General features: G+C 35.5%; 1 protein-coding gene and 1 long non-coding RNA gene across 2 annotated transcripts; both read left to right on the top strand.

Annotated features, from left to right (window-relative positions):
* Positions 1 to 16,466: 16,466 nt before the first annotated feature.
* Positions 16,467 to 17,864, top strand: LOC143603125 (uncharacterized). The gene is made up of 3 exons (XR_013147992.1): positions 16,467 to 16,572; positions 16,678 to 16,740; positions 17,706 to 17,864. It is a non-coding gene; the product is annotated as an uncharacterized LOC143603125 (long non-coding RNA).
* Positions 17,865 to 21,277: 3,413 nt separating this feature from the next.
* On the top strand, positions 21,278 to 22,436 carry LOC143603123 (F-box/kelch-repeat protein At2g43270-like). Its single transcript, XM_077080022.1, has 2 exons — positions 21,278 to 22,021; positions 22,113 to 22,436. The coding sequence occupies exons 1-2, from the start codon at positions 21,278 to 21,280 to the stop codon at positions 22,434 to 22,436; spliced, it is 1,068 nt and encodes a 355-aa protein (XP_076936137.1).
* The last annotated feature ends 188 nt before the right edge of the window (positions 22,437 to 22,624 follow it).

Here is a 22,624-nt window from a genome sequence, read left to right as displayed (position 1 = left end):
CAAAGATCGCTTTGCCTTTAACAGCTCTTACGCACAAAGGTAAACCGTATATTTGGGGCTCGAAGCAAGAAGAAGCCTTTCTAACGCTCAAGCGTGTGTTGTGTGAAGCTCCTGTTCTTGCGCTACCCGAGGGTAATGATGATTTTGTCGTGTATTGCGATGCATCCAACCAAGGTCTCGGTTGTGTTCTTATGCAACGAGGCAAGGTTATCGCTTACGCATCGAGGCAACTCAAGGTTCACGAGAAGAATTATACAACTCACGACCTCGAACTTGGTGCAGTTGTTTTTGCCTTGAAGATCTGGAGACACTACCTTTATGGTACTAAGTGTATCCTCTACACTGACCATAAAAGCCTTCAGCATATCTTTGATCAAAAGGAACTTAACATGAGACAACGCCGATGGAGCGAACTCATCAGCGATTACGATTGTGAGATCCGGTATCATCCTGGTAAGGCTAATGTGGTAGCCGATGCGCTCAGCCGAAAACCCTGCCAGCTTAACTGTATTTTGCCGCGCACGCATCTTCACTTCGCGCCGATTCAAAGCAACCTTGAATCGCGTATTCGTGACGCGCAGCGCGCATCCATCAGTAATGGTAGCCTTCGCGCCGAGTTAGCGTGTGGCGCGGAAGCACTCTTTGTCCCTAATCTGAGTGGAATTCTCTGCTATCTCAATCGCATCTGGATTCCCTTTGATGAGAATCTTCGCGCTGATATCCTGAGTGAAGCGCACAAATCTCGGTATTCTATTCATCCTGGCGCTGATAAGATGTACAAGGATTTGCGCATTACTTATTGGTGGCCCGGTATGAAAAAGGATATTGCTGTGTTCGTAGCTAAATGTCTGACTTGTTCTAAAGTGAAAGCTGAACACCAACGCCCATCTGGTTTGCTCGAACAACCTGAAATTCCTACGTGGAAATGGGAATGTGTAGCGATGGACTTTATTACCAAGTTACCTTTGACAGCAAGCAAACATGATAGCATTTGGGTAATAGTGGATCGTTTGACTAAGTCTGCTCACTTTCTGCCCATTCGTGAAAACTACCGTGTTGAGCAACTCGCGCAGCTTTATGTCAAGGAAATTGTCTGCCGCCATGGTACTCCTTTGAGCATCATATCCGATCGCGATGGCCGTTTTATATCTCGCTTTTGGAAATCTCTCCAATCTGCGCTAGGAACTCGCTTGGACATGAGTACGGCATATCATCCTCAGACTGACGGTCAGTCTGAGCGAACTATTCAAACCCTTGAGGATATGCTCCGATCTTGTGTTCTTGATTTTGGAGGTAATTGGGGTTCGCACCTGCCTTTGATCGAGTTCTCTTATAATAACAGCTATCATTCCAGTATTGGTATGGCCCCATTTGAAGCACTTTACGGTCGTAAGTGCCGCTCCCCGATCTGTTGGAGCGAAGTGGGTGAAACTCAAATCACAGGACCCGAACTTGTTCAAGAGACAACCGATAAAATCGCCAAGATCCGTGATCATCTGCTGACTGCCCGAAGCCGACAGAAGAGTTACGCAGATCGTAGGCGAAAGCCTCTCGAATTTCAAGTTGGTGATCTTGTTCTCCTCAAGGTGTCGCCTTGGAAAGGTGTTGTCCGCTTTGGGAAGAAGGGTAAGCTTGCTCCTCGTTATGTTGGTCCATTCAAGATTCTCGCGCGTGTGGGAAAAGTTGCCTACAGACTTGACCTGCCGCCCGGCGCTCAGTAATGTGCATCCAACGTTCCATGTATCCCATCTCAAGAAGTGTTTAGCTGACGAGAACCTTCACATTCCACTTGATGAAGTTCAAATTGATGAATCTATGCATTTCGTTGAGAAGCCTGTTGAGATTATGGATCGCGAGGTTAAGCAAACCAAGCGCAGTCGTATCCCTATCGTGAAAGTTCGCTGGGAGTCCAAGCGCGGAGCCGAGTTTACATGGGAAAGGGAAGATCAAATGAAGATCAAGTACCCGCACCTGTTCTCTGCGCAACCTACTTCGAGATAAATTTCGGGACGAAATTTCTTAAAGTAGGGGAGACTGTGACATCTGCCCTGATCCGACCCGACCCAGGTACCCGTTTCTCTTATCCGATCTCTTTCTTTTATGATTTAATATTTATTTATACTTATATTTTACTTTTAATAATAATATATATATATTTTCCTTCCCGCCTCTCTCTCTCTTTCTTTCCGCCGTCCCATCCCTCTTCTCTCTTTCCGCCTTCTGTTCCCTCTTGTCGCTGTCCCGCCCTTAAGCCTTGTTTCCTCTTTTTCTTCTAACTCTTTGCTTGTCCTTTGGTTCTTCCCGCCTAAGGATGTCTGCAGCTCCACGCGCCAGACTCCTTACATAGGAAGCCTGCGTGAAGACATCTTGTTCCTGCGATGCGTGAAGAGAACTCTTCTCGCAGCGCGCTAAGAATGCATGTTCTTCCCGCAATGCGCTAAGAATGTATGTTCTTCCCGCGATGCGCTTAGAATTCTAGTTCACGCAGCACGCTAAGGATGTGATTCTTCCCGCAGTGCGCTAAGAATTGTTGTGCCAGCCTTCGCGCTCGCGCACTCAGCCTTCCCGCGCTTAACCTTTGTATCTTCTGTTTAAATCTAGCCGTTTGCTTTTGTGTTGTCTTATCTTTTGAGCCGTTGACCTGACCCATCTAATGTCTGAATAGTTACTTTCGGCGCAGCATGCGCACCAACCCCATTGGTTGACAGATAAAGTGACTGACATTATCTTTTGAGATCTGCTTTTGCCATGCTTGACCAGTACCTTTATCTGACCTGCCCATGCCTTTTTACTGTTCGCTGTCAGCTTTATCTTGCCCCTGCAGCTGCCATATCTTTTGATATCTTTTGCTTTTGGAATCTTTTGCTTTTTGAGATCTTTTCCCCTTTTCCTAGGGATTGTGTTCCCTAGGGTTTCTCTATAAATAATAACATTATTTTTCCTAACACTACACACACAAAACACTTAATCTCTCCTGTTCTCTTGCTCCTTGCTCTCTCTGCCGTCTTCCTCTCTGCCTCCGTCTTCCTCCCTGTTCTGCCCTGCTTTTCCGGTAATATATATATATTATATAATAATTTACTTATTAATTATGCTAACTTATTATCAAGACTTAAAACAGATCATTAAAACAATAATCTTATTTATAGGTTAACTTGTGCTTGTTTAAAGTTGGTTCTTGCTTTATCTTACACCGCATCGTTTATCAAGTGAGTTATCTCGTATCTAATCCCTTTTTATTTTAAATGCTTTGGGATGTTCATGTGTTCATACAAAACTTGAGTCTTAAACTGTTTATGAACTTTAGTCGCGCAGTATCCCATGTGTTGAGGACGTAGACTTGGCTGTTTATTTGTATGTGTGGATCATTAACCGTATTGACGGTCTATTCCGCAGTTTTCATGGTACCATTAGATGAACACGGGAGAACTATCGTTTATGATTTTCTCTTTTGTTTACACATGCACAGTTAGTCTTGTTTGTGAGCTCAATTGTGAGCACTGGCAGTCTTGTCTCTTAGAGTTGGTCCCGATCAGATTACACCCTTGTTGAAAACCAGACATACACATGTTGCGCGCAGATTTATTGTTATCTATGTATTGTACTAAACTTGATTTCTCACCAACACGCAAGTGTTTGACGTTTATTTTAACACATGTTCAGGTTTGCAGTAGCTGTTTTGGAGCTTATGGACACATAGGACGTTTTTACTTTTGGACCTAGATTAAAATGTATCAAGACAAGTTAATGTTGTTTGAATGTTATAATTTAAAATATATTGATTTATGTTTGATTTATGTTCTATATTTTCCCCGCTGCGCGTGCGCGATAAAATGTGTATTAATAAATATTGACACCAATAGTGTCGCGAGTAATGAAGCAATATGTGGCGCCCCGATGTATAATCCGCCTTTGGTCGGGGTGTTACAATGACGCCTCAGACCCTTATAATCTAAGCATGTAAGACTTAGGATCATCTTCAAACTAAGATAGAGAATGGTAAAATTTCTAATATATACAAATTCAAAAACTAAAATATACAAAACAATCTACCTATTCTAATAAAGTAAAATAAATGTGGACACTTGTCATGTTTTGATTAATTCTCATAATTTTTTCCCTCCAAAACTAATATGTAATAAATCAATAATTATTCACTTTCCTTTTACACTGTATTTATATAATATCTATATATTTTTTAATATAAATATTAACATATTATTTTACTACATATTTCAAAATACTTGGTGAATTTCAAAAATCAACAACAAATCATGTTTCTCAAATAAAAATTGTTTCGGGTTTTTTATGAAACTTAAATAGGGTCAAAAGTTGGTAAATAGATTATTTGGTACAAATTAACTACATTTAGGTCAAAATTTGTTATAGGTCAAAAATAAAAATTTTGAGTATTTTTAAAAGTTTGAGATTTCAAAATAGATTTATCGTCAAATTTGTTATAAGTTCAAAGTGTGACTTTGAAATGTCAAAAGTATGAAAGTTAGAATTTTAAATATGATTCGGGTTTAAAATTTATTTTTAAGGGCATTTTTTAAAATAATCAAAAGGTTCAGGATTTGGTAAACTGACTATTTTTCCCTCAACTATTAAAATGTAATAAAAGACTGCGAACACTTTCGACATACCACCCCCACGCCTATTAATGCTTCTAACTTTTATCAATTTTGAAATATTTATGTTAACATTAATTTTTCCTTCAATGGTGATCAGAACGTTGTATGGGAAGCATGTCATGGAAAACTATGCTCAAATGAAACAAAATATTCACAAAATTGGATGGGTTAACATGTTATTTTTTATGTTGTCATTATGACAAAGTCGAGAAGCCCTCTGAAACTTATCAAAATCTTTTTTATGGTGTAGCTCAGAAAAACATAGCTCTTGAAGAACATCCATTAACATCCATTGTTACAATTTAATGTTCTACTTTCCTTTAATGAGTGGTAAATTGATAAATATATCAATAAATGTGACGCTCCTTTTGTATTTAGACTGAGTAGTTAGAACTACTATCGTATGAGAAGCTTTATTTCCGGAATTGTTTCATAACCAAAAGTCTTTCAATTATACATATATGGCACCAAGAATGAATTTTTCAATAGAAAGAAATATTCTCGGGTACGTTTTTGCACGAGCATTTTTTTATTAAGTTCATTTAAAAAAATAATTTTGTGATATAAATAAAATCAATTTATGTACATATTGTATAGATACAAGCATAGATGTAATACATTTTTTTTCATATACGCTATGTAATTATTTGTTTTACTTATAATTTTATAATTTGAATTATCCCGTGTGTGACACGGGCTGTAAAACTAGTATAGATATATTTAATAAAAACATATGTACATGTAAATTTTTTTTATCATTTAAAACGTCCATATAAAATATATACGACATTTTTATAAAATCACCATAATAACAAACGTTTTTTAATCATTAATGCAATATGATATTGCTATAATACAAAATAAAAATAAGGAATTAACGATTTCCTACACATTGTATTATAGGTCATAGTTATTATATTTTTCAATTGAGTTTTCTATATATTGCGTTATTGGTTATGGACATTGTGTGTTTTCAACTGGGTTTCTATACATTATACTATAGATTCCTGTCCATTTTTGTTTTTAAGCTGCAATGTTGTGTTAAGGTATGAAACATGCAGTTATAGGTTCAAACCTTATAGAGTAGAGATAGTACAAAAAAACTGGTTTGGGATCGGATCTATGCAAACGAACCGAACTGGTTTGAAAATAAAATTGGTTTCATCCAAACCGGTTCCCGAACCGACCCAAATCGCCGGTTTTGGGACCGGTTCCCCTTATGATCTACCAAACAGGTTTTAAAACTGGATCGGTTTGGGTCTAAACCGGTTAAAACGGGTTTTATACTGGTTCTAAACCGAACCTAGCTGGAACAGGCCGGCCTCTCTTGTTCCTAAACCGGTTTGGTTTGGAAAAGCCCGGTTTTATACACCGCTATGGCGCTACTATAGAGTGAAAAATTTTAGTTAAAAAAAAAAACAGTTTATGGATAGTAAAATTACTTGGGCCATAAGAATTGGACCTAGGTTGTTCAATACAGTATGGGGCTGTTACAAGCCCAAAGGCCGAAACTATACCACGGTCCACGTTTACTATCACAATTCACAAGTGCCAATTGATTAGACCGATAACAAACTTGGGGTATAAATTAGTCGAAGCTCGTCTAAGCGTAAATTCAACTCGTTTAACTTGTAGACGTAGAGCTCAGGCTTTGCTAGTTTCAAACTCTACTTTTATAACCAAAGCTCTGCTCCAAAGTAATTTTTCAAACTTGAGATCACGCCAGACAACTCACCTAGTATCTAGAAATCTTTTAGTTTAGAACATTAGAAGATTACAAATTTTAATATAAGGCTGTACACCTAAATATAATAATAATAAATGAATATTTTTTTTAAGTATTGTCAGTTTCATCTCTTATACTGTAGACAATCTATGTTTTTAACTCATTTAAATTCTCACTACTTTTATTTTGCTAATAACTTGTGCTCGTTAACTAAAAAAACTACGTACGTGGTTTTGACTATCTTTTTTCTCAAAATTTTGAAAATAATATTATTGAAAACAGGGTTTTATTTGAAATAATGTAACTTTTTTAGTATTACAAACTGTACGGAGTGTTGTTACTGTGCCTGACGGTAGCGTGACAACCCGAATCCATATAGCCCGAACAACATAGGTAACACTTTCTGTATTTGTCGGGACCGACATCCATATTCGTTTTTATGGTTTTCGAGTGTTATACTATAAACAATATACGCGTTTATTTTTATCGTTTTCGATTAATGTAAAAGTTTAAAAAATAATCCAAACCCGTCTCATACCCTAATAGAACAAACATTACCCGCCTGGAATGTATCGGGTTCGAGTTTCATTACTATCGCTACATAGCTTACATGCTTGCTTTTGTTTTTGTTTTTTTTTTTATTAAATTCCAATAGCGCTTTAACTTATGGGCCCTGCCTCTTAATTCTTACATCACCAAATCCAGTTGAGTTATAAGTCTAGCCCAATTTAAAATGATGAATTCGGGGTCCTTTTCATTCAGTCCAATTAACTTTTTTTCTTAAGTCCAAACCAAAGAACACCTTTTTTTATACGTAAATTCTTTAGTTATATTTTTTCAAGTCCCTATGGGTAATTGCTTAACAGAAACCCAAGGGTTTTGTGCCGGGTTTGGGACATGCTTTATAATCGGAGATGGGGTTGGGATTGCCTAAATCCAACTCATTGTCATCCTTAAAAGTTGGAGAACTTAAAAAAAGAAAAGTAAAAAAAATAGTTTACGAATTACGATCCACAATGTCACCTGAAAAACCTTGTATATCTTTTGTCATGATTGTTTAAGATAACTAAATCATAATAGTCTTAACAATAATGAGAAAACTAATAATGCTTATTTTATTTTCCTAGAAGAATAACTTTAAAGGTTGAAATTGGTGATAAAAAGAAAGAAACTTTAGGAAAAAAGCAATGGCCTTTGAACAAGCATGGGGAAATAGGGAATCCATTGACCTTGATTTGATTTGATTGGATGGGGATGCTAAATATTCTCATGCATGGAAAGTTGTACATTATATATGTCTAGTTGCAATGAAATCACCAAAAGATAAAGAATATATAAATAAAAGGAAAATTCTTAAAATAACCTTTTAATGGTAAGAGATTATAAATATGTCCCTTTACAATCGTTTTTTAAGATTTGTCACTTTTCTAACGCAGTAACAACGTGTTGGTAGTTCCGCCAACAAGTTACTTAAAACATAGTCAACGATTTAATGTATCAGGCCTCAAAAAACATGATCAAAGATGTGTTAAGTGTTAATTTATGGTCGTCGTGTGTTAAGTATTAATACTTAACACATCGTCCACCATAAATTAACACTTAACGCATCGTCAACCATAAATTAACACCTAACATATCATCAACCATGCGTATTCCACCCACGTGCGTCGTTATCTATTTGGTTTACTACTCATCGACGTTATTCCCTAACACATCGCCCGACGATGAGATACGTAAGGGATAAAAACTGAAAACTTTAATTAGAAGGGACAAACTTAAAATTTCTTTCAATAAAGGAGTTATTTTAGGAATTTTCTCATAAATAAATGAATAAATAAATAAACACGCACCAAACATGAATCAAATGCTATTTTCAATTCGTATTTGGCTATGGAAATATATAGTCAGGTTATTCTACAAATGTGAGAAGGATAATAAGGATTTATAGCCACAGAAAAAAACCTATAAAAAATAATTAAAAAAACATAACTCAAAATTCAATAAAAAAATGAAAAATGTAAAATGTAAAAATACGAAAATGTTTCCGCCGTCTCCTCATTTCTAAAAAAAAATTCGAAGACACATTTTTTAGGAAAAAAATATCACTGTATCTTTTTATTTATCATTATATTTTTTAATTTATTTTCGTCATTGATTGTGTCTTTTTTCCTTGACATTGTGTATTTTTTTTCTTAATATTGTGTTATATTACTCAATATAGTTATATTTTGTTTGACGTTGTATTATATTTTGCGACTGTTATGTCTTTTTTATTTATCATTATGCTGTTTGTTGATTTTCAGCATTGTGTCTTTTCATCGTTTTTTTTTTGTTTCTTGGAATGACAGTGACTGGAGAACCACTTTTTGGATTTTAAAATTTTTTATTTTTTTCTATATTTTGAGTTATGATTTATTATTGACAGAATTACAAATTTTGTCCTTTAAAAAAAGCCAAAAACCGGTTCGTGTCCTTTTCTAAGTTTCCTTGCAGGCGGTGTACTTTAAACTTTTTTTTTCTACACGTTATGTCCTTTACGCTAACTGGGTTAGAAAAACTCAGTTAAATGCCCTCACGTGAGACGCATGTGAGGGCATTTTTGTCTTTTCACCACCTGCAACTCCTTCCTTCTCTTCCTCTTCCTCCCTCGACGCTTAACCCCCTCAGGCTCCATTTCCCCCAACCGATTCAGATCCAAATTCAATCAAAACCTAATCCAATCAACAATGACATCACTTATACATTTTCACAGATCCCAAACATAAATCAATGGTTCATAAACAACAAGAAACACTCAAAATCCAACCTTTAACAAAAATCAAAAACACCCAGATTGCAAACGACCCAGAACAAACGACCCAGAAACAATAAAGATCCAAGCTTTAACAAAAATCAAGAACACCCGTAAAGATCCAAGCTTTAACAAACAAAAATCAATAACACCCAGATGAAATTGACCCACAAAGATTAAATCGAATGGTAACCTAAAACGATGCATAAATCGATCGATGTAGAAATTGAATCGTACCTTGTGAAGAACAGTTAGCCGCCGGTAATAGATCTACGGCGGTTGTATGGCGGTGGTGATGATGGAATGGGAGGTACAGGCGGAGCGTTTTTCCGGTGGGCTCTCCGGCTGCCGGAAAACGGCGCCGACTCGGAAGCTGAGATCGAGGCGGCGGACGTTGAAGCGGCGTTGAGGGAGGTTGGTGTGGTACTGGCGGTGGAGGCGGCTGTTGGAGGTTGGTGGTGGGAGGAGGCGGCGGGAGAGGAAGAGGAGAGAGCCGAAGGCTAGGGTTCCGGCGGCAATGAGGAGGAGGGAGGAGGAAGATGAGATGGCCGGAGATAGGTATGCAACATATTATTATTATTATTTACTGTTTTGTACGGCCGACGGTGGTGGCTGTTATGGTGGCCGGAATTTATGGCTTAGAGAGAAAGAAGAGAGAAAGAAAAGAAAATATATATAATATATTCCCCTGTTAAAATTACAATTATGCCCATCACATGTCTGGCACATGTCATACTTAACTGACTTTTTCTAACCCAGTTAGCGTAAAGGACAAAACTTGTAGGAAAAAAAAGTTTAAAGGACACCGCCTGCAAGGAAAGGACACGAACCGTAATTTGGCTTTTTTTAAAGGACAAAATTTGTAATTGGGTCTTTATTATTATTATTATTATTTGAATTTTTAGGATTTTTTTAGATGACTATGAATCATTCTCACACTTCTCATTTCTGTTTCCCTTCGCATTTTAACTTTACTCTGGAGACATATTACTTGTCAAATAGGGATCCTCTAAATCCGTCAGTAGAAAAATATTAACTACAACAAAACTCATTCCATCTTCAGACCCATGGTGGATTGATGGGTGAGATTAATTATTACAATACACATGAGTTGGTTAACAGGTCATATTTAGTTCAGATAAAAACGAGTGATATTAAAAAGAGTTACTAGTTTAATAAGGGTAAAAGCATGTTCCGTGCAAAATGGAGTTCACTATAAAACGAGCCGTTTTAGAGTTGAAAATTGCATTAAAGTAAGTCCACCTGTTATATTTTGCTTTAATTGTACCTGATTATCAAACTTGACCCAATCAATTATACAAGATCAGAACTAACTGAACCTGATAAAACATTAGACCCGAACCTGATTGAATATAATCAATTCAGGTATATGGTTGGAAAGTACCCTGATCGGGTTCACCCGAAAACCCCACAACCTATATTTTTCTAGGCTGGCTCGACTTTAATGTCACACCCCGACCATGACGGAAACGTCGGGGCGCAACCGATTGTTCATCGCACACGACACTATTAAGTGACAATATTTAATCAACTCATTTAAATTCATAAAAACACAAAGAGTCACATAACTTGTTCATACAATAACCAAATTTAAATCATAGTAAATAATATAATGTTCGTTTTGCTAATATCCTAATAGCCTCGATAACGTTTTTTCTTCAAGTCCTCGAGTCAACCTAAAGTCAAACATGTAACATTGCAAAAATAGATTTTATCAACACAAAGGTTGGTGAGCCATTTCATAGTTTTTGAACAATAGATATATAATATGAAATTCCACAACTTGTATACAAAACAATAAATAATAGCAACAATTTAGATAAATGAAATCGTTAATAAGAATACATTAACGACACCTTTCTATAAGGGGATGCCAAATATACTCGGATTTTGTAAGAAATCGTTAATAAGAATACATTAACGACACCTTTCTATAAGGGGATGCCAGATATACTCGGATTTAAGAATCAACCATCCAAAAACGGTAAACACATTAGCACTCAAGCATATAATCACCAAATCGAGCATTTATTTAAATAAAGTATACAATAAAGTTTGTGGTTTAAGACTCAAGTATAAACCATTTGGATTTGAATAAGTTTGCAATGTCACCCCCAAAATATAAAAGAGTGAAAATGGGGGATGAAAGTACTCACATTCAAGTAATAAACTTGAAAGATTTGATGATTTGGAGATTAACCGGAACGATGAGTTTAACGAACGAAGCCTAAAGGAGAAGAAGTCTTGTATTTGAAAAGTTGTCTTGGAAGTCTTTAAACGAAAATAAATAATAAGAAATGTAAACAATTTAAAGTTTAAGGTTTAAAATGTAAATATTTAAGAAATTATAATAATAGTCCTTTAAAAATGTAAGTTTGCTCAAAACAGGGTTAAAGTATTTAGCCCTTAATTTTACTCAACCTATGTTAAGTAATAAGGTGGGTAAAAATGCAAGAAAGCAAGTCCCTTTATAATATAGATACTAAAACGGGTTTTAACGAGTGTTCGGGTGGTCGGTTCAGGTCTTGGTGACTTGACCAAACCCAAAGTCAACTTTCCCAAAATAATAAATGTACGAGATAACTCAATAAATCTTAAAGAGACTTAACCAGGTATGTAGTTCTATTGTTTTAGAACTAACAACGTCCGTTAAGCGAGTGTTTGATTTAATCGGTCCAAACTTTGTTATAAGATCAAGTTGGATTCAACATTCCGAGTACTTTGTGAAAATAATTAAAGTCAGTTTATAAAGTATTTTTAAAGAAATATATAAGCTTTAATGGTTAAAAACATACTTGTGTGTCTTAAGCGAGTAAACTTGGTTTAGTTCGGTTTGGTTCGGTTTTTATCTTGGAATAAGGCCAAGAATGGTTACCACATGTCCAAACATCATAGAACTTGTAAAATAATTTATAAATAATAATACAAAAGTTTTACATACAAAAAGTCAACAACAAAGTCTTTAAACGAAAGTTCGGTTTCCGGTTCGGATCTTGTTTCGGGATAAGACCGAGGTTAGATTCTACAAACCCATAACCATGGAACTAATTAAAATGATTTTAGAAACTCAAATCTTACATAAAACATGTTTATACAACTATTTAAACAAACTAGTAAACAAGAGTTCGGCTTCCGGTTTGGAGCTATTTACGGAATAACCGAGGCTAGTCTCTACAAACTCATAACCATGGAACTCAAAACGTAAAATAGAACTAAGATGAGCAGAAGTTACACAAGTATAACAAGTTTGATAGTTAGATGCGGAAAATATATATAATCAAGGACTACTACGAGTCCTCCATGTAGCTTTGTCTTATGGGCTGGACACTTAACCGACCGAGACCGGAGAAATGCCCACCGAAGGTACAAAGGGTGCTATTATATATATGTTGTATAACAATCTTCAAGTATAAATAAGTGTTAACAAGTTGATTATAATGTAAGACTATGGTCAGTTTGACTTTGCCAAAAAAATATGAAGAACACCTTTTAATGCTTGAGAATTGGAAGTGAAAGAGATGAATGAGCAAGGATTAATGAAGGAAATAGGGGTGTATATATAGGGTGGGTTGAAAGGGTCAAACATGGGGTGTGATATCAAGGTTTGCATGCAAGAGGGGTCAAGACAAGTTACAAAACAACAAAAAACAAAACAAAACAAAAATGGGGCTGCTGCTGATCTGCTGCTGGTTAGCACGTCGGTTCGCGTCCGGAAGTTCGTTTTTGATGTATCTTGAGCGTTTTAAGTCCGTTTTCGAATCCGTAAAAGGGGTTTTTCAAATTAGACAAGCGGGAATGTTTTAGTAACATAAAATCCAATATTTTATATATTTGAAATGTTCGGGATATAAATCGGGTCGGTTTACAACATAAAAACAAATACAAAATAAATACCATTTGACCCGAAATCGAGGGATGTCACATTTAACATATCGGCTTAGTTTACTTCCTTCAACCAATTTGGACTGCTATTTTTTAAACATCGATCAAGATTTCAAACATTCTACAAATCAATTAACATAAATTTCGGTTACTACTCCAATTCAACAAAACTGCTCCAATATTGTCAATGTCATTGCGTGAATGGAAACACGATTTAAGCTAACCAACTCTAATATGAATACCCCGAAACCTGATTCACTGATCATGTATTGGATCAGTATTCATATTTATTTTCACCAAGCCAAAACCTAAAGAACGGGTATGACAGGTAACATGCTAAATTGTTCTACATTAGGATTGGACTTCGCGTCGGCTGCTTATCAGCTTATGAACATAATATCATATTCTTAAAGAGAATCCTAAATTTGAAATATGGGATTTGATTGTTTTCAAGGGCCGTTTGACATTTAATTATACTAATACCTCGTAGACATTTTTAGATATAAGGATAATATTGAATACTTCTTTATGAATGCCAAGTGTGAATTTATTTATTCTTAATTAATAGATCAAGTTTGGTTAAATATAATATCAGTATTCGTTCCATCGTACATTATAGCGAGACAACTTGGACACACTATTGTAATATTAGAAACGTTGTTGTATATCAGTTAGACGCGTCAATATATCATGGTTGGTCAGTTTGTTTGTCACATAGTGCATCCATTTTTTTAAAATCGTAATTTCTTTAAATCATATAAAAACATAAAAAATTCAATCCTAAGATATATAACATTTTTTCAAATAATAACTTGTACAAATGTTAATTCTTTCACGACGACAACACAAACGTATATAGGGAGGTGTATTATAAAAACCTGCTTGGTTTAAGAAATCTATATGAAAATCCATAAAATGTTCGAATTTTTTATTTTTTTTTAAAATTTATCACCAAGGCCAATTCCAATTATTATATTATCTTATCTTATCTTACAATACTAATAAAAGAAAATGTTGAAGCTTAGGTGTCAAGCCCACATTTCATCTAATTCCTAACATCTCGTCTCATTTATTCTAGCTATTCATGGGTCATGGGTTAAAACCATTTTGTCAAATGAGTTATAACATAGTGTGGATTATATTCATTATTGAATCAAGTGTCATTTCCATACCCAAGATTTGACTTACTACACAACTTTAGTACCTTTTTTTAAATTTCTTGCAAATCAACACCTAGTGTTTCCAAAATACTGCTATTTTAGTACTTTTCGTCAACTCTGTTTGTTTTTTCCATTAAGTCTACATTAAATTAATTCACAAGTATTTTGAGAATCACAACTGAAATAACAGACCTTATTTATCTTTATCATTTGACAAAACCCGTATAATACACGGGTTCAAAAACTAGTATATAATAATTACAAACTTTGGTGCCGCTAAGTGCCGATTGGGCCACTTGGCGGCACCGTATTGGTCCTTGATTTTTTTTTTAAATTCTGGTACCGTGACAGATATAATGAAAACCGAACGAATTCGCGTAGATTCACTTAATTTTGTTTTAATTTCGGTACCATGACCCGTGTGACGGAAAATAGCCAAATTTGCGTAGATTCACCACCTCAACTTCCGGGATCAGCAACGCTCGAATATTCCCAACGCCCGAGTGTTACCAACTGGCGCCACCCAATTGATCCAGCTCAAATTTTATACGTTTTTGTTTTATTTTTGGTTTTTAGTTCCGGTATTATAACACACTTAATCAAAACCGACCAAATATGCGTCGACTTACCGCCTCAACGCCCAGAATCGACAAAGTTTGGGTTAATCATCGCCCGATTTTACCAACCTGCCCGGCGCAGCGCGCCGGGTATAACACTAGTTTAACGTAAGCAAGATGTTAGAGTTATCTCGCTAAAAGGAGACCCTATCGGCACCGTATAGGTCCTTGATTTTTTTTAAAATTTATGGTACCGTGACAGACATAATGGAAACCGAACGAATTCGCGTAGATTCACTTAATTTTGTTTTAATTTCGGTACCATGACCTGTGTGACGGAAAATAGCCAAATTTGCGTAGATTCACCACCTCAACTTCCGGGATCGGCAACGCTCGAATATTCCCAACGCCCGAGTGTTACCAACTGGCGCCACTCAGTTGATCCACCTCAAATTTTATACGTTTTTGTTTTATTTTTGGTTTTTAGTTCCAGTATTATAACACACTTAATCAAAACCGACCGAATATGCGTCGACTTACCGCCTCAACGCCCAGAATCGACAAAGTTTGGGTTAATCATCGTCCGATTTTACCAACTGCCCGACGCAGCGCGCCAGGTATAACACTAGTTTAACGTAAGCAAGATGTTAGAATTATCCCGTTAAAAGGAGACCCTATCCAAAATTAAACAATATTTTGTGCAAGTCTAAACAACATTTATGAAAGTTTATCAGAAGAAATGAATGGAATAGATAACAAAAAGGTATAGCATTTGCATTTATTTAGTTTATCGTCCTTTTAGACGTTGTTAACTATTATTAAATTTTACTCTGAGCTCGTCTGGGTTTTCGTCTCACCATGTATTACGACAGAGAGTTCTGTTTTGTGGTGGCACAACGACTGCCAAATGGCAGTCGGTGGTTTGGTTTCCCGGGAGAACGTTCAAGTCAAACTCTGAAGACAGTGTGGGCCCGGTTAAAACAACATAGTCTGGTCGAAGTGAGATGTCGGGACTCTGCTAATTTGAAGAGAGTACGATAGGCTAAATATAAGAAAATCGCCTAATAACACTCCAAATTTCTTCATGCGATTTTGACGAAGATTACAACTTTTATAGTTGATTTTCTAGCTTTAAAATATTCATTTAAATCCTTAAACTACTGAAATTGGTTTTATCACATTTCAAACAAACAAAATCCCACCAATAAGTCCTTACATTGATATAGACACAATAATTCTTTATTTATTAACATCATCTGAAACTACCATCAATATTCGAGCAAGATTTTCTGAAACAGAATGTCAAAATTTTGACGTTTAACCCTGACTTACACAAAAACACCATTAAAAGAAAAAACTCACCACTATTGAAAAAAAAAAAAAAACCCTTAAATCAGGTGAATATAAGACCTCTAGAATTCTTAAATTTAATATAAATATATAATATTAATATAAAGATTGATTAACACACACGCTTAGTAATTTACATCCATATCACCAATCCTTTAACCTTTCGAAAGTAACATAAAATGAAACAATGAAAGTGATGTATGGAATAAAAAACATGAAGTGAAAAGACCCCTACACGCAAATGCCATCACACCCATACACGTGTACGGTGATCTTCCTCTTATTGTTCTATAAATAGCACCCATTGATCACACATGATAATCACTTGCTTTCATTAATTCAACCAAACCACCTTTGTATTTACGAAACTAAAACCAAACCTTTGAAACATGTCGAGCAAGTGCAACTGTGGCTCAAACTGCTCGTGCGGCAGTGGCTGTAACTGCAACACGTAATTTATTTTCTTTTTTATATTTAAAAAAACTTTTTATTCGGTTTTTATTTCTTGTAAACAATTTAATTTATATTTTCTGATCGAACCGGGTTTTTTTGACAGAGGTGACATCGAGAAGCCGACCACCACCACGATCATCGTTGATGGAGTTGCACCTGAGATGACGTATGTGTTTTCGTTATTTTATATGTGAATATATATAAAAGTTATTTGTGTTTGAAAAGTTGATACCACTATTATTTCATTAAGATATAATGGTATATTGGTTTTTATTAACGTTAACTATATTCTTTTTGTTGTTGTTGTTGTTGGTCTTAACTAACGAATTTGCTGCTGACGGTCTCAAATTTTAACGTGTTTGTTCCTTAACGGTCCACAGCTAACGAAATCTTAACACTGTTAGCTGTAGGTCGCTGGAAAATCGTTTTTGTGGGAAAAGTCACACTTTTTCCCAGAAAACACTACCCGAACACCGTCACCACCACCAATTGACTCACCACCAACCAACCACCACCACTTGAGCACCACCAACCGATTCCGACGTTGGATCTAGGGTTCTGGCGACCTCAATAATTGGGGCTTTTACTAGAAAAAAATTCATGAAGGTTCGATACTAAGTTACAAAAATGCTTGGAACAAAATGTTGAGTTTTCTGGAAAAAAAATGTGAGTTTTCGGCCAAAACTTTTTTTCGGTGACCTACAACTAACGGTGTTGGGAACAAATTCGTTAAAAGTTGGGGCCGTCAGCAGCCAATTCGTTAGTTGGAACCGACAGCGACCAAAAGACGATAGTTGGGATTAATAAAAACTAATATACCTAATTTAATTAAAAAGGTTAAATAAGTAACGCGTTTTTGTCTTTTACTTTTACATTCCTTACTAAGTTTCAATTAATTATGAAATTGTTATTGTGATAATTTAAGTTTTGTAAAAAAATATATAGCTAGTATTTAATTAAACGAATTTTCGTCGTTTACTTTTATATTCCTTATAAGTTTAAGTTGACTATAAAACTGTCATCAACTCCTCATCGTGCTAATTTAATATTTAAATTAGTTTGATCAAAGAACAAATTGATTCCTATACATTTGTTGTGATTCAACCGTTTTTATATATAATTTATATGCAGATTTGCTGAGGGGACGGAGACCGGAGTCGCTGCCGAGGGCGGACACGGGTGCAGCTGTGGATCAAGCTGCAAGTGCAATCCTTGCAACTGTTAAGCTGAGACGGAACCATGACCCAAACAAGAAGTTGTGTTTTGTTTTCATGTATGTGATAAATAAAAGAAGCCTATCTATATTTGTTATGTGCTATTTGGATTTGTAATGGTTTCAATGGCTTCTTAATGTGTCTGTAAAAGTCAACGCTATTTGAATTGACTTGTTTGGGTATTTATAAAATGTTTGGATGTATATTTGTGAGAAATGGTTAATGAAGTTGTATGATGTATCCAAAAACTTAGTTTATTGTTATGGTATGTTGCCGTGTTGGTTTGTTTTAAAGTTTTTGTTCTAATTGCATAAATCTTGAAGTCGTGGTACGTAAGAAACTAAGCTGTTTATAAGAGTAATTAGGCACAAGTCTAACTAGAAGTGACGAAGTGTCATGTTGAAATAATAAAATAATTAAATCTGAAGGAATGCCGTGTCTGGTAGAAATAATAAAGTAAATAAAGTTGAAAGTGATCAATATATTTACTTGTATCAAATAAATCAACACCAACTCATACGCATTATAAACTAGTGGATAAACAGCTGAATTAAAGATTAATAAAGAAACCAATATTCATAAACATGACTTGATGTGTCCACACCAACGGATCATCTATACTAGCTACAAATGACCTTTGTAACTATTAAGGAGTATCGTTCATAAAGATCACACATTATGTTGCGAGGTCAACACTCACATGTGAGATGTGTAGATCATAAAATATACACTCGGATAGTCAGCAATGCAACAACTTCGTTTCATTATTAAAATTCGACACCGTGTTATCAATTTAATATATGTGATAAAACTACAAAATAGAAATGCCAAACATATATATTTATCTGTGACAAAGACATCGGAATCTTATCAAAGCGACCCGAATCTAGAATTTGCCGTCCAAAAATACGTTTTGGAACTATACAAATCATGTGGATATAAAGGTCATTTACATATCTATGTTGGTAATTTCGGAGTTCAGGTGATAATTAGTCAGTGAACTTAAGTGACAATTCGGTGAGTGAACTTAAGGTAATTTCAGAGTTCAAATAGTCGAGCAAAATAGCAGAATTCCTCCTTTACGTTTACTTGAGTGTTTGTTTGTTTGTTCTTTAGCATTATAAATAAATGCCAGAAAATAATTGTCATCAGCAAAATCTCATATCGATTTAGTTAGGCCTTGAGCCGACCTTGCCAACAAACACGAACTTGATCCATTTGATTTTGTTACCGCTAACTTGCTGCTAGCCTTTTTGTGTCTCAAAACAAACTTGTTCCCGAACAAATTCAAACGAACTTGGTGGCCTTGAACGCTATTTGTTGCAAAAACTATGGGTTCAGCGGTTAGTTATTGTGTTTGCTATAGGTGATTAATTATGTCAGCACCTTATGAAATGTAATTGTATTTTGTTCTCTTATGTTAATGGGAGTTGGCTTTACTGGTAAAAAAAATGGGTGTGAAAAAAACCGGTTTTGATCCTGACCCTTCAGTTCCCACCCGAAACCGGACCCAACCCTAACCGACCCATATGTATGGACCGGGCTTTGGGTTTTTCCTTTGATCCGTACCCGGACCGGAACAAACCCGGACCTGTCAGAACCGGTTTCACCGATACTTGGTCAAAACCCGACCCTCCCTGAAACCTGATAAAAACCCAGAAAACCGGTCAAATACCCGACCATACCCGCAACCAGTTACTACTAGGGGTGTCCACGGTCCGGTTTTCGCGGTTTTTAGGTCGAACCATGAACCAAACCGTTAATAACGGTTTGCGATTTTGTAAACCGAAACCAAACCGTAGAACTTTTAAACCGAACCAAACCGAACCGTTAGTAACGGTTTGGTTCCGGTTTGGTTTCACGGTTTAGGATTGTTAGGTTTTTATACAAGATATCAAAGATAAAGATTGATATAGTTATAGTAAAGTTGTAAATAATTTGCAGATTTTGATAAGTTTATACACAACTTGTCCACATTCAAGTTCAAAGACAAGCTGTTAGTATAATTTTGGAGCTTAGCCCATTAATTCTTAACTGTTAGTTTAATTTTATAACACTTAACAACTATGATTTAATTATGAATAGCAATATACCTGTGTACATACATATATAATATAAAATATTTACATAAGTAAATCACACGGTCTGGTCTGGTTTTATACGGTTGATTTTCGACATAAACCGTAAACCAAACCGTTCATTACGGTTTGAAAATTGTAAAATCGACCGACCAAAAGTTAGGATTAAAAACCAACCATGAAACCAAACCGCTAACCGGTTTGGGTGGTTTCACGATTTCAAACTGAACCGTGAACACCCTTAGTTACTACCCAACCCGGTTTTGACTTTTGTTGACCATACCCAGAACCGGTTCCTATCTGGTTTCAGTTCTTGAAAATGCTCGGTTTGCGCACCTCAAATACGAATTCTAGATCAAATCAAATGTTGTCACCGCAGCATCGCGCGGGTTCCAACTAGTGTGTGTGTATGTATATACTAGTCAGGTGTTCGCACGATGTTGCGGGGAACAATACTTAAAAGGTTGTTAGCACATCAAGCCAAGGCTAGCTCAACTCGGACTTCATACCGAGCCTGGATCACATTCGTTTAATTATTTTAAATATTTATATACTTGTATACTTTTAATCACATTTTTATAAAACACATAAGAAGAAAAAAATTAAAGTTAAGTAATGTTTGGATAAACCTGAGGGGTTAAAGTTGCAAATATTACTTAAATGTTGAATTGTAACAAGTTAAAAAGATAAAATGTTAGATATGTAATCATATGAAAACATGTGATTGTAAACATTTGCCTTTTAAGAAATTTATACATTAATGCAGCAATGACTTGTATATTTTAAACTGTCTACCTGTTTTGAAAAAAAATTATATTGAAACGCCGACAAAAATATGCTTGTTTAAATAGGTATGCTTGGATGTTTGTTAACCGTATTTTTGTAAAACATATATGAAGAAAACCAAAAAGAATAAAGATAAGAGTAAAAAATGAGTAATCATGAGGGCTTAAAATTATAACTAATTCTTAAATTTACAAAATTTAAGTAAAGTTGAAGTACTATACATGTAATTATTTTTATACAAATTAAATGAACATGGGTGAAATGTGTGTAAAAGACAAACACATTCCTACTTAAACATGCACATTATGCATTATAAGTTGTAAACTCTTAACTTCTACCGTCTTAATTTAGCCCTCACTTATATATTTTATAATTAATTGTGAACAAAGATATGCATAACTTTTTCCTGTTTCACATCCCATAAAACTCTTGGTAGGTAATTCTTCTTAGTAATTTAGGAAACCATTGTCTGTATAATTTTAAAATTTATTAATATTTTATTGTATTTGGTTTTAAATTAGGAGAGCATATATTCTTCTATATATATACTTACGCCCATCATTCATTCTGCCATATTCGTGTGTTTAGCTTTGTTTGTTGGTGTTGTGTTTGTGAAATCATAATAATGTCTGGTTACAATGTCTGTGATGACTCAATCGCTCAAATCTTTGTAAGACTACCACCCAAATCCATCATCCGGTTTCTATCACTCTCCAAATACTGGCATGCTCGTCTTCTTAGCCCCAAATTCCTCCACGATCACCGCCTTCAATTTTCTAAAAACCCTCCAAAAGTACTCATCAGACATCGTCGATATCAAGACTATAGAGCCATCTATACATTGCACTCGCGAGACCAGTTGCCGTTCGACCCAGATTCTAAATTCGTTGGCATACCCGGAGTTGAGTTCTCAGATCAAGGATACGCGGTGATGGCTTCGTGTATTGGCTCTTGTAACGGAATTATAAGTCTATGGAACCTTTCAATCACGCGCAAACTAGTCGTTCCATGTCGTCCTCCTTCAAAAACAAACTTTTCCAAGGTAGCATTAGGATTTGGTTTTGACCCGATCACTTATGATTACAACATTTTGGCTATATGTCACAACAAATACTCATTAGAAGAAAATCGTACACTTATTTACTCCTTGAAAACGGACTTGTGGGGTACGATCCCTTCCCCGCCTAATCAGCTTTCTCGTACTGATGTAGAGCCGAAGGCATGCTTTTTCAATGGAATATTGCATTGGGAGGGTCATGGTTATTCAACATCAACGCACGAAGGCTGTACTCGTTTTATACTGACATTCAATTTGAGCAGTCGTGTTTTCGGCTACATTTGGTTGCCTGAATCTTGGATGATCGAACAGGTAACCACCGTAAATGGGTGTCTAGCGGTGGTTCATCCGGAAAATAACAACATTATCAAAGATGATTATAGTTTGATTCGGGTGATGAAAGACTATGGTAACATTGAATCTTGGGTCTCCACTTTTTAAACTGAAAAGATTTGCAATTATTGGGACGACGGTTTTCCAACCCGTTATTAATGGTGATATTCTGGCATACAATGTTCATGAAGGGTCAAAAGTTTATAATGCTCGAACAAATTTTACAAAATCTTTGCAGTTTGGACCTGGTTTTAGCATACTTGACATGAATCCATGTGTTGAAAGCCTCGAACTTGCTGACAAAGAACGCGCAACAACTTGTGGGAAAACCGTATTCTCTTGGAAGGAAAAAGAAATAACTTCATCACGAAGCATATTCTGCTTTAAGATATAGGTTTTACTTATTTTCTAGTCTTTTGAAAGTCATATTTTAATGTAAGATGATGATTTGAACTTTATTAATTGCATGTTAATTTAATCCAATGTGCGTATTATGGTTGCTAAGTGAAATAAACAAGAATTATATTATTGCTACAAACAAAGATTCATTTAGAGACCAGAGTTATACATGACCTTGAAATC

This window comes from Bidens hawaiensis, unplaced genomic scaffold (genome assembly GCF_021521415.1).
Source record: "Bidens hawaiensis isolate Kalapana, Puna unplaced genomic scaffold, B.hawaiensis_p1.1 tig00060844_1, whole genome shotgun sequence".
Classification (NCBI taxonomy): domain Eukaryota; kingdom Viridiplantae; phylum Streptophyta; class Magnoliopsida; order Asterales; family Asteraceae; genus Bidens; species Bidens hawaiensis.
This window is presented reverse-complemented; position numbering and strand designations above follow the sequence as displayed.

Coding starts and splice junctions, on each gene's coding strand:
- LOC143603123 (XM_077080022.1), top strand. CDS start 21,278: ATGTCTGGTTACAATGTCTGTGATGACTCAATCGCTCAAATCTTTGTA. Junction 22,022..22,112: donor AATCTTGGATGATCGAACAG/GTAACCACCGTA, acceptor GGGTGATGAAAG/ACTATGGTAACATTGAATCT.